Source organism: Aythya marila (genome assembly GCF_965140915.1).
Source record: "Aythya marila genome assembly, chromosome: 1".
In the NCBI taxonomy this organism is placed as follows: domain Eukaryota; kingdom Metazoa; phylum Chordata; class Aves; order Anseriformes; family Anatidae; genus Aythya; species Aythya marila.
In genome coordinates, this window is record NC_139042.1 from 159,241,441 (window position 1) to 159,254,861 (window position 13,421).

Consider the following 13,421-nt stretch of genomic DNA (forward strand, 5'->3'; position numbering starts at 1 on the left):
ATATTGGTATATATTTATATACCAATATTTTTGTGACTCCATAAAGTTAACTGTTGACATCTTCACCAATTGATTACAAAAAGGAAACAGGTATGTGATCTCTAGCTCCTAAATAAAATGAATGTCATGTAAGAAACTTAAGATCTCACAAGAATCCAGCAGTAGCGCTGGGAAAAGTGCTCCCATGGTGCACACAGCCCTTGCAGAACTGCACAGTACTACCAGCAGCATCTACTGCCCAGCAGTTTGACTCAGAACAACTATGTTAAAGTGCCAGCAGCAATCTTCAGCAGCCACCCTGGATGCAATGGAAGTATGTCCCTTGCATCCTGGTAGTGTTTCTATTCCTCTGGACCTACAACACTGCTTGAAAGAAGCAGAGAACCCCATCCTGTGATTCCTCAAAGGGTTTATTGGCTCCCAGCTTCTCCTCTCCAAGCACGGCACAATTGACTTGGGGCTATAACACGGCTGGGAAAGCAAAGCATCTGCCCACAGCCACTCCTGCTGCAGAGCAAGAGTCTGGCTGGGCTCCAACCTGGGGCTGCAGCTGAGCACCTGGCAGCTGGAACAAAGCCACGTGTTTTATGTGTAAACTCAATACAGCCAATACAAAAAACACAGATGTGTTTAGGTCCTCTTAGAGTGTGCTTTTTGAAAGGAAGCTGCACTTAGAAGCTCTAGTTTTATGTTCAGAGAGTTTTGCTTGGTTAGCAAAACTCCCTGTGTTTAGGAACTGACTTCAAAAAAGTGGAAGAGTGAAAAGAGAATTAAAAGAAATACTTACATTCCTGGGGAGAAGTGTTCATCTACATACCCCCTCTCCCCTCCCTCCCCCCCCCCCAAGAGTAGGTTGGGCAGCCCACGTTCACAGAGCACGGGAAGCTGCCATGAGACAAGCCATACCCTGCAACTTCTCAGAAATACTTTTCCACTGTTCCCACTACTTGAGTGCATGTTCCTGAAATTCAGGAAACATATTGCTGATGATTTCCTCTAAGGTACTTCAATTCCACTGGACTGCAAAAGAAACATGTGAGAAGGGCAAGCTATTCTTCTTTAGGGGTATTAACAGTGAATAAAGTAGTTGTAGGTATCTAATCAGTGCAATCCAAGTTAAATAATCCTTAAACAATCACCCGAAGGACTTTGTTCAGAAGACTGGTGTGTGACTCTCCTAACCTGGTGGAGTCAGTGATTTCTGAACAAGTTCTCTCACCTTCTTCCTATGAAGGAAAGAAACCAGTGCCTATTTAAGAGCACATCCCTTCTAGCACAGGCTGCTGCAATTAGTTTGAGGATTTTCCATAAAGAAAGTCTGTTTCTCTTTATTGACCTGAAGCAGAGCCTAGGAAAGAGGCCTCAAACTCAGGCATGGGCACAACTGGAGAGAGCTGATATTGGGAAAGAGAAGCCAACAGGCCTTGAAGAGGCATTCTTGGATGGGTGCAAGGTGCTAGTGAAAGAAGTGACAAGCCTTTCTGAAATTACTTTCCCCACCTGCAGATCAGCCTCTCCTGATAAAAACCAAAGAAATTAATTTCCACTCAAACTGATGATGTCAATGCCAAGTTAGTTCATAAGAGGACATTTATTTGTAGCTTAAGGATGTTATAACTTATAAGTGAGATTTAACATGCCCTAACTTTCATTTTACCTTCCACAGTCAAGTTTCTCCAGTTCTCTACTTTCATTCCCATTTTTTCCAAAAGCCAGAACTTCACATAAAAAGCTGAAATATAAGAATTCTCTGCAAGCTTCCAGGGAGAAGAGAGGGTGCTTTCCTGCCTTTGGATGTATCCACCACTATTGCATAAATATTATGCAGTAATCATTGTTTAACCATACCAAGGTATTTGCAGATTTTTAAAAAATATTTTAAGCCACTGCAAACTCCTCTTTCATAGCAACAATTACGCTTCTTGTACCAGTGTATGGGTGAAACTTTACATACATGCAGCATGTAAGCAACAGAGCTGGTAAATGTTTTTAGCAACCTGAACTTTCTGGAGAAGGTAAAGCAGCGTGCAGGTCCAACACTGGGACAGCCAACAAACCACAATTACCTCTCCCAGAGTAATTTGCATTGGAAGGGTTTGTGTTTTCAGAAATCATTAGTCTAAAAGTCCTTTTTACAGTTTATATTACTACCACTTTACATCCCGATAGAATGACTTCACCTTTTTTATCACTGCAGCTCCCCTATCCTTGACTGTATTTTATCTGCAACCCAGACTGAATCCACACTGCCCACAGCTACGTCTGGAAAGCAGGCTGTGGAGAAAATGGCCACTTGTGAACCTAATTCCTGGAAATCAGCACTGTCCTTTATCTTGGACTCGAGCAATATATCCTAACAGTAGATGCAGTCAAACACATACCAAACTCAAGGACTGTGAAGTTGAAGGATAGGATTATCCACTGAATTGTGCATGTGCCAAGTCAGGTTCCCAAGGCACCACTGCTGTGCCACCTAACAAGCAGGTAACATGAACGCTGCAGAGCAGCACTCCACTTTCCTGTATTTTAAGACACATAGGTGTCCTAAAGGCAGCTCTACAAGGCTTTCGTGATTCCTAGCAAACAGTTCAAAGAAAAATTTACCAAGCTTACTAGCATAGCAGCCCGAGGCAATGTGATTTAGAATAAATGGAAACTTTCACATACACATACACACACACACACACACACACACAAAAAAAAAAAAAAAAAAAAAAAAAAAAAAAAAGAAAGAAAAAGAGGTAAGCCAAAATTATAAGCTTGGTTTGGGGAATTTTATTTTATTTTTTATTCATAAATTCCCGTATTTGTCTCAAAGGACAGCATAAAAATGTGTATATTACAGCCCACGTGATCAGACACTCTCTCAAGGACTATAAACAATACGTCTGTGAGTCACGATTAGGCTGGAATTACATCCCGTTCTCTCCCACTGACTCACTGTATGGATTATTTGTCTGGTCTTTGCTCCCTCCACTCCCTTCCCTCCCCCACAGCCCATACATGACCCTTTCCTGACATCTCAGCACAAGCGTGCTTGCTTCATACGTCCCAGCTCTTGGAGTCAGGTGGCAACAGCAGCTTGCAAGACTCACGCGTCTGGGCGTTATGATCACATCCCCAACAGCCCAGCCATCTGCCAGAGGCCACCATCTCCCCAGCAGATGTGAGAGCAGCACTGGGCCCCTATCTCGTGTGATGGAGTCTAGAATGGCACAAAACTAGCCACTGTAACAACTTCAGCTCATGTTGAGCAAGAATCAGAAAAAAAAACAAGAAACATACCAGATACACTTTCTGCCACCCCTCCTACCAGAATGGTAATTTCTGGCAAAGCAGTGGAAAGTCTGGATTTGGATAGTAACATAGCCCACTGCAGCTAGGTCAGACCTATTAATACATCAGTCACGGCTTTCATCTTTCATTTAAAAGAAAAAGGTAAAGATCATTTCTAGTCTGCATAGTTGTAGAAAAAAAAATGTTGAAGTTATGACTTCCAAATCTTCAAAGGCAGATTGTAAATAAAAGTGCTGACATTTATTGCTTTTAAGTAAATCACATACTGGAGTGTGACTCATGAGCACTGGAACTGGCAAGCACCGAGGCAATCATGTTGAGAATGAGATCATGATGCAGTAGGTGTGCAGCATTCACTTTTCAGCCTATTCACTGTCCCTATTCTTCGGTAATAAGAGGAAATTTTCTTTTCAGTCAATAATAAAGATTTGAATGTGCCTTCCAGTGCCTATGGAAATAATAAAAAACACATTTTCTGCCTCACTGAGAAGGCTTTTGACACATAGCTGATCTCATAAAATACTAAATGGCAGATGACGTATTCACATGAGTAAGTCAGGAGTACTCAGAACAGTGAAATTAGGGATGCACAAAGGCTGGGGTCTTAGATTTGAAAAGTGCAAATCCCATTTGAAATCTTCCTTTTATTGATTGCAAACTGATTACAAAAGGATGTTGCGGTAGTTAGGAGCATGTACCAAGAAAGGGCAAGAAAAGGAAATCAGCAAATTTGAATTGCAGAATTTATCATAGGGTTACATCAGTTTTATAATTCAGAGACATTTTGTACACACATCAGCTTGGCTTGAAAATAACTTCTTCAACTTCAGTAAACTCAGCTAGTAGTGCTTTCAAATTTGAATGACAGGCACATATTTTTCTATTGAATAACTGTGGAAAATATCACCGGCAGTATTCAGAGCCAGTGTTCTGATGTTTGTGATGCAGGACTTGTCATTTGTGGAGCACCTTTGATTCACAGGAACATTTGCATGAACAATCAAGACGATATATTTGTTCAGGTGTCCCCCTGAAAAACACCTCTATATTTGCAACATGCTTTTCCTCAGTCTTATTACAAAAGCCTCACCCAGGTTAAATATGTAAAGTGTGATAAATACCATCAAAATTTATAGTCTGGTACCTTAGTCACAGAGAATCAGAACCTTTACAAACACAGCACTAAATTTATCATTTTCTTTAATGTCATCATGATTCAGACTGATATTGCCATTTCCACTACCTTATTTTTCTCTACTGATCTTAATTCTACAAACAGAATGATTTTACACTGACTGCAAGCCAGGGAGTTAGACTATAGGTGGTAAATGAGAAAGGAAGCACACAGTTAAGGGCTAAAAAACAGATTAATAACAAGTTAAATTTAGGGGTGCAATTGCAAAGGTTGGTTAATGTCAGTGGTATAAATTTATAACATTAAGTGTACCAAAGATGGATTGCTTGATTTTAGTTTGCACTTATGATACAGAGCCTTTCATACTTGTAGACCAATTCCTAATTTACACATCACTGAACATAAATGTTACTGAACAGAAGCAACTATTCTGATGTATTCATCTAGGAAGGGTGGTAGGTTCAGCTGAAATGGACCTTTTGCTGATAACTGCTCACCACGAAGTCGAGAAATCTCTCTCCTGTGTTACAAAGCTTTATCATGAATACAACCAAAATTCTAAAAGCAACTTAGTTTTATCTTCATTTAAATTCAACCTTGTATTAAATTGATTAAAATATTGCAAATAATCCCTTACATAACTACAATTTGTTTTTGTTTTTGTTTTGTGTTTTGTTTTTTTTTTAAACACTACAGAAAAAAATCATGAAAATCTGCTCAACTAATAAGCAAACTGATTGAGCTGCAACATCACATGTATAAAATTGGAACAGAAAAATAGGAATACACTTTCCTGTTAATACTAATGTATTAAGGAACCAGAATTGAATAAGGGGAATCATTCCCCCCCACACACACGCACGTGTATTTCAAGTCTTCAAAACATCTGCAGTGACCTGTGAATTAAATCACAAGAAGCAGGGACTTACAGTGACCCACTGAAAAGACTTTAATTATTAAATAAGTATATATTTATATAAGAAATTTGTGTGCCTTTGTGTATATGTATACATATATTAGAACTAGTTTAAACTTCAAGATGGAAGGAAGGAGTGCAAAAAGGGAATGTTATCTTTCAGAATTCTTCTCATAGTACTAAAAAGCTTGTTAATTAACCTGTTAATTAGCCAGTAGAACACCAAGACAGACACCAATCATTACTTGGTTTTAGGTTATAAAAAGTGAAACTAATGGATTTTTTTTAGAACACAGAACAGCAAGGGCACATTGTTGGAGTTTCTCAGTTGCAACCCATGTCAACCAGTGATACTCTCGGCACTAGAAACCCATCTTTAACTCGATCTTGGAGTTCAAAGCTGTGCCCAAGTCCTAGCTCCATGTTACAGCCGATTTGGGCGAGTGCTGAGTCTTGGAATGCAGCAGTAAAAGCTGAGCAGCATCCTCCAGCCCTGCCCCTATTGTTTGTTGCAGACACTGCTGCTCCTTGCGTACATTCAAGGTTGTTCCAGGAATGCTAAAGTTCTCTTCCCTTGTGTCCTTACAATCCTACTAGATTAAATAGTTGTTTATAATTTTATTCAGTTATACCATCAGCACATAACACAATCATACTAGCTTTTACAATGCCCCAGAGAAACTGCAAAGCTAGAGGCCATTTCCTGACATCCCAGAGATAAAAGCATCAGATAAAGCTACACCTCTCAAGAAAACTTTTAAAAGGTCATTGCAAGCTATGATGAGACATTGAGCAGCTGATCACGGGACTCTCAAGGTAAAAGCACTTCCCTGTGCACGTATTATTTTCTCATCCAGTATCATCACAGTCCTACTCCCTTCCCTTGTGTTTTCACAAGTGGGTGACTTTCAGTGAACACGTCAAAACCCAGAGATGTGGGATTTTACTTGTTTTCATTAGCTGAGGCTCATTTCTCTGTGCCAGCTTTGCAGTTACTGGATTACAATTATTACAAGAATCTGTTGTCACACATGCAGTATTACTACTTGTGTGGATTTCTTCCCAGCAGCTGGGACAAAATGTTCTTGTTTAAACAAAAACATTAAATGGTTAGGAAATAAGGAGTTAGGAAAAGCTGTACACAAGGTTCACGCTTCAAAAATAGGAGGGCACAAAAGATTTAACCACTAAGAAAGCTCCACTGGACACGAAGTTGCAATAATTTAGATGTGTTCATTGATGGTAAGTCAGCCATTTTACTGTTGACCTACTTTGTATCAGCAATAATTTGTCACAGTGCATTCTCCAACTGCTACTGAAAGAAAGGTTGAAACCATACATTAAGAGCACAGTGTCAAAGCAACTGATGTTAATTATAGCCTGCAATTCCTTTGTTGATGAAATTGTCACTGCTAACCATTAATACAGCACTTACTGTCAAAGCCCAGCTTGCTCTACCAACCTTTGAAAGCCACTGAATTAACATCCTGCTTCACAATGTTCGCTTTATGCCACATTGGAATGTAAATCTGAAACGTGTAAAAATAACCTCTGCTATTACCCCAAGAATGTGTAAATATACATTCCTTTTTAGGAGAGCTATTTATCTCCAGTCTATATGTTTCACTCTTTAAACTAAAAACGGCTTTAATGTTCTTCAGTCAAGTGGCAGCTTCTGCCAATATAAACTTATTTTTGCTAAAAATTATGGCATCAAGTAGAGGAAACTTTGGAAAATGTAGAGTGCTGCTTGATTTATGGAAATTCAGAAATAAGCTTTACATAGATACACAGCAAAGAAAAGAAGCAATGTTCCTCTTTTTTTTTTTTTTCATTGCTAGCCTGTGCAATAACAAGCGATCATATTCTCAGGGCATAAGTAAGGTTAATTAGAAGGACACCTTATGCGGATTTGGTGTTCATGTTCAGTGACATCTGCTTAATTTGGTGACAGAAATGTTTACAAGCATCAGCACAAACTAACCACTCTAGGACCATTAACTGGATTCTTTATGGTTTGCACATCAGTAAACTGTTTTGTAAGGTCTTACTGCAGTACAGTTCCCCCAGCTTCTAAATCATCTCTCAGGCCACTCTTTTAACCATTTTAAACTAAGGCAGTCAAGAATATACACGTTGTACAGTATTTAGCATCCAGAATTGTCATCACGAGCTAGGACACGAGACAGCACAATATGATCTTCTGCTCCCAAAAGAACATTTAGCAAGGACTAGAAGAGATTTTTTTATCTTCTGAACTATGCAATATGATTAAAAATGGACACAAGTAGATGCCGATGATGGTATTTTCACATCAGAACAGTGCCCCACGTAGGTTATTTCCAACTTCTCACGTAGACCAAGAGAACAAACCAATCATTAGAAAATCCTGTGGCATGATGAGGCCCATCACACAGATCTACCAGAAAATCCTCGCATATTCAGCAGTAAAGTAGAAAGCTAAACTCAGTATTATTAGAAATCCAATGAAGCCTTTACTTCCTTGTTCAGACCTAAGAATGACCCTAAGAACTACAGGAGGAAAAAGATGGTGTTTTGAAAGACTGCTTAAGCCAGATGTACATCTCTGGAATAAGCAGGGAAAAAAAAAAAAAACCTTCAAGGAGAAGTGAAGAATGGAGATTCTTAAAGAATACACACAATGCAACTTGTTATAGGAGCAGTATTACTAAACATGAAACAGAAGTACACTCAAGTGTGCAGGACCTGACTCCACACATGGCGCAGTGAGGAAACATGCTGTGAGAAAAAGAAACATTTGCTCACCTGGAATGAGCTAGGAGGTGACTGCACACTTTAAAAAGAAATTCACTGAATGGCCAACAAGTTTTAGCATATGCTAAGTAAGACTAAGAAGAGCTCTAGTATTAAAGTTTCACGCAGCCAAGCATTCCCTCAGAACACCAACAGAACAAAAGGATTATTCACTACTTCACAAAGAAAGTCCAACTAATTTAACTAACGTGCACTTGGCAAGCAGGTCTTGAATGTGCTCTCTCATCTCCAATATTTGTGTTAAAATAAGAGCATTGCAGGCTTCATACTGGCACCTTAAATGAAATCCTAGTGACAAACATTTAGCTTTCTGCACTGTTTGTTCTACCTGAACCAAAACATAGGATTGGCAACAGCACTGGCAGTTACTCCATTTCTCTCTGAGCCCTTCCTATGCCCTGCTGCCACAGCATGTTAAGTATTTTTAAAATCAGACAAGGGCACATTGTGTGCACATTGGAGGTATATTTAAATTCGAGTTGGAAGAAATCCCAGTAACTGAGGACACAGGTTGTACCAATTACTACTTACAGCTGCAGTTAAAAAATCATGGCATGAATGAAAGCACCTTACCTTAAAAGGACTAAAATGTTAACCATCTAAGGGATGGCACACTCATTCTTAGTTCAGTGTCACATGCCAGCCTCACAGATGGAATATTTGTTGGCTTGTAAAGCTATGCTTAACTTATCAAAAAGAAAGCACCAACAGCTGATGCTTCCATAATTTGCATAGCTCATGTCAGAGACCAGCCATACAGTTAGCCTTTCTGCTGCTGCTCGTGCTGTGCAGTAGCAAAGACATCAGAAACAGAAGCAACAGAAACATCTGAGTAGTTCCATTGCTTGAATAAGTCTTAAACACTTCACAAGATTAAAGCAATGTCTTACAAATGGGATTTTTAAGGTATACAGATGTGAACCTATACTTGACTCTACGCAAGAGCAAGTACTTCATAGCAAGCTCATTCTGAAATTTTGATCTCTATTACCTCCAGCACTGGGTAACAAGTAAGGTCTTTAGAGTTCATAGTTTCAATAGCCATTACGCTTGCACAAGTCTACCCTAGAAATCAATGTTGCTACACAATACTGTTGGAGTTTTACTAGCAAGAAAGTGCTGACAGTTGACATACTTATTTTATCTATGACCTGAATATGTATTTGTAGAGCTGAACTTTCAAAAAAAAAAATAAAAGGTGGAAAATAAATTAATAAGAAAAACTAGACAGTTCAGTCTTATGTTTTGCTTACAAAATCAGCTAGATCACAGATCAGAAGATTTAAACGGGAGACGCAACGGTACTATGGCCGCACTGTAAAGGGTCATGCTTTAGCAGGAGTTGCTGAAATACGTGGTAAAACTGAAGTCCAGTCCTACCCGCAGCCAGCAAGTTCTGGTGGCAAGTAATGATTGTTTTCCTTCAGCGCAACAGAATTTTTCTCGTAACAGAAGTGACTGAGTTGGGTAGGCCTTTTATTAAACACTCACAGAACAAAGTACGTAGGAGATAAGGAACAAAAAGTTCTTCTCAAGTTTTACTCCAGCACTTTAACAAGTGTAAATAAAGGGGTAAGGAATTTCTCTCAAGTGTAACTAACCACTGTGCAGTATACAAATGACACTAGTGTAGTGCTTAAGTGAATCACATCTCTACATCATTCACTAACTTTGAATACACATAAGTATGGGCTTCTCACTTTACCTCAACCAGCCTTTTAAGTTTGGGAAAAAAGATCTACATACCTTTTGTTGAATCCCATCTTAATGATTTCTAAAGTGAAAGTCTTGCATCTGAAGAAAGCAAAAGGCGAGCAACCTTTCTGTAGAGTGGTTAACCTGCTCTTAAGGCTAAGGGACGTTTGTCCCCAAACTCTTACTGAGCAGGGAATCCATCAAGGAAGAACTGAGAGCTCGTGAGCAAGTAGGTCAAAATGGACATTTAAGTTTGCTATATCCTTCATCAGGAAGCCAAGTAAATTTTAATCCTCTGGATTTATTCAAGTCATCTTTGGTGGATGTTATTTCTGTACCTTTTCCTCATATCCTGGAATTATTGGCCCTGGAGTTACTTCCACACGGACTCATTTTAAAAGGTTTAAAGTGACATGTAAATCATTGTGTTCCCCTAAACTTCCCAAACTTATGTACAGCGAAGTCTTCATTAATCCATGTCTGTAGCAAGTGTTCCCTAGTGTTGGGGTGCCATTCACGTTCTTAATCCTTTGTAGTACCTATTTTACATCTACTGTGAGACAAAAATAGTTTAACTGATCCTATGTAATCACGACAAGAGATTAATTAAAATGCCAAGATAGGAAACAATTTATTATAGAGAGAAGAAAAATTTCTCATCCAAAATATAGAAATCTGTACAACTTTGCCACAATCAATATACATGAACTGTACAAATTTACACCAGTTCATAATTTACCAAATAAAAGATGACTAACAAAGTTCACAAAATAGATGGTGGTTTGTGGAAAAGACTTTTACCCAATTAAGAACAAGGAAATTACAAACCAGACCTCCACTTTCTAAAAATAAGAAGTTTACTCAGTCTTAGAAAACTACAAGCTAGCAAATGTACAGATAGCTGGCTGGTGCTAACACCACAGTTCAGACAGTGTCTTTATATGGTCTTTTTAAAGCCTGTTGCCATGGCAGATTCTGATCACTTGCTACTTTTGAGGCCAATGTAAAGATTTGACCATTTCCCCAGGTCATACTTACTAGTTTATCTTATGTACATTTATACATATCTGTAAGTGCTAGGTAAAAGTCTGAAAGATAAAATTTCCAGTACTGTTGTGTCCATAACAATAAGTCTTGTTACTGAGCTGCCAAAAATGCTAACAATTAATAAATGTAATAGTGCAAATTTACTCTGCAAGACTTACTGCAGAGACTCGCTTTATAAATACAGATTGGGGTTGAAAGAATTGGTGTAGAAATTAAGTAAGATGTCTTGGAGAAACTGACCCTCCCTAGATCTTCTTCACTCTCTAGCAAGTTGTAATCATTTTGACTCACAGGCTATTAAATCACTGAAAGGTACTGTCCAAACTATGGCACTGTCACTTTAAAGTATACCACTCTAACGTGTGCCAGATCTTCACAGCTGTGACATGGTTTAAATTCCATAATCCATCCCCAGAGGTGCCCACCCAAAGTAAAAACCAAATTTATCCATCCATTTTAAGGTGATCCATCCACAGACTATATCTTAACCTGATACAGTCATCATATTGTAGCTTTTGGAAGGGCTAGTTCTGCCCAAGAGAAGTTCCTCCTTACAGCTTATTCTGCTGTCTACCATTTGCATGTTGGTGTTATTTTGGCTACCTCCTGCTGGTGCAGCTTCGTACAGCACGCAGATCGAGCCATCCTCTCCAATACGATAGGACACTTCATACGGGTCAACCCATAGAGTGAGTTCGCTTGGAAGAAGCTGGAACAGTTCCTGACTGCTCAATCCAATCCGCTGTGCTGCCTGTCCAATGAGAGGATCCATTTTATGGTTGATCCGGATACATCGGTAACCTGATCCCTTGCATGGCTTTTCTGGGAACCAGTGGTGTTTGTAATGTTCTACAAAATAAAAAAATAAAAAAAAAGATTATCCTCCTTAATTCTGTCTTCACAAGGCTGTGCAGCAATCAGTGTTCTCTTGCATAGTTTCACAATTCTAGATGTTGAGATGCTTATTATTTCAGAATCAAGTGACCTGAAAAATCATCGTGGCTTCTATTTTGCTGATGATTTACATGAACACAGGGTCCCTTGGGGACCACGCACGCACAAAGTTATTGTTTCATTCTACCATACATGGAGAACAATGTCTGCCTTAAGAAAGGAGTGAAATGTAACTTCCTAGTATTCATAAAAATAAATGTAACAAAGATCTTACATACAAAGCAGAGAAGTTTGAGGGCTTTGAAACACCACGAACCAAGGTAAAAAAAAAAAAAAAAAAGTGCCTTTTCAGCATAATTTTGGAATCACAGCCAGGCTTAGTTCCTCACGTCGTAAGAGTGACTAAAAATAACCAGGGAAGCGGCTGGGCAGCGTTTATTGACTCAAGCTGTATTTCACCAGCACTCTTCCCGGCCAGTTTTCCGGGGCGAGGTACCCACGGCTTCACTTACCTTTGGACTTTTACCCCTCCCGACACCCCAAGCTCGGCGGTACCCGCGGCACAAGGCACCGGCCCCTGCCAGGAGCGCCTGCGACCCGCTCTGGGCGCTACAGAGCCTCAGGGGCAGCCAGGATCCGGGCGCCACCGACCCCAACCGGAGCCTGAGGGCGGCCGCGCGGTGCCTCCAGAAGAGGAACCGGGCCCCGTCCTGCCCCGACGGCTCCTCACGGGGCGAAACCAGCCCCGAGAGCGACCCGGGGGCCCCGCGGCCGGGCTTTGTCTGCGGAGCGGAGCGGGGCGGATCGGATCTGGGGGGGGGGGGGGTGGGCTCCGCGCACAGCCCGGGGGGCGCCCGCTGCCCCTCGCTGCCGGGCCGCCCTCCCTCACCTGCCAGCAGCTCCTGCAGGCTCTGGCTGAAGGTCTGCAGCTGCCGCTCGTTCATCAGCCCCTTGGTCCGCAGGAACTTGGAGATGAAGCCCACGGCCGCGGCGATCTCGCGTATCATGCTGGCCCGGGTGTACAGGGCGGGATGCATGGAGGCGGCGGCCGGCGGGGGCGCTCGGTCGGGTCTGGTCAGGACGGGACGGGTCTGGTCGGGACGGGTCGGGTCGGGGCGGCTCAGCTCGGGCCGGGCCGGGCTCGGCTCTAACTGGGCGAGGCGCGGGCGGCGGCGCCCAGCTCACATGGCGGGGGCGGCAGCCTCCGCCTCCTCCTCCTGCGGCACGGCGGCAGCGGCGGCGGCGGCCGCGGCAGCGCTGCCCGCATCTCCTGCGGCGCGGGGCGAAGGGAGCCGCCTGCCGCGCGCCGCCTCTTATAGCCGCCCGCGGCAGGAAGTGGCGTCGGGGAGCCGGGGGCGCGGCGCCGCCAATGGGGCGATCGCACCATTGTGACGGAGCCGGGCGGAGGGAGGGGCAGAGCGGGGAGGGGAGGGGAAGGAGGAGAGGGAGGGAGGGAGGGGAAGGGGGGGGTGGGGGTGACGTAATCGGTTGTAAACAAATAGAGCGGGGACGCGCGGCGCGCGGGGGCGCGCAGGGCACGGCGCCGCGCTGTATCCGGGGAGAGCAGCGACACGTCAGCGGCGCGGCCCGCGGGAGCGCGCCCCGCCGCGGCCCCAGGCGGGCTGTTGCCGGAGAAAGGTG

At 42.2% G+C, this 13,421-nt stretch overlaps 1 protein-coding gene across 1 annotated transcript; it reads right to left on the reverse strand.

Moving 5' to 3' along the window:
• Positions 1 to 10,445: 10,445 nt before the first annotated feature.
• BTG1 (BTG anti-proliferation factor 1) lies at positions 10,446 to 13,066 on the reverse strand. The gene is made up of 2 exons (XM_082768203.1): positions 12,670 to 13,066; positions 10,446 to 11,735 (listed from the first exon to the last, which is right to left on the reverse strand). The coding sequence occupies exons 1-2, from the start codon at positions 12,815 to 12,817 to the stop codon at positions 11,371 to 11,373; spliced, it is 513 nt and encodes a 170-aa protein (XP_082624329.1). The 5' UTR covers positions 12,818 to 13,066; the 3' UTR covers positions 10,446 to 11,370.
• Positions 13,067 to 13,421: the final 355 nt, after the last annotated feature.

Excerpts from the sequence above, each read along its gene's own strand:
- BTG1 (XM_082768203.1), bottom strand. The coding sequence starts at position 12,817 with ATGCATCCCGCCCTGTACACCCGGGCCAGCATGATACGCGAGATCGCC. Across the intron at positions 11,736-12,669 it reads CCTGCAGGAGCTGCTGGCAG|AACATTACAAACACCACTGG; the intron begins GTGAGGGAGGGC and ends TTTATTTTGTAG.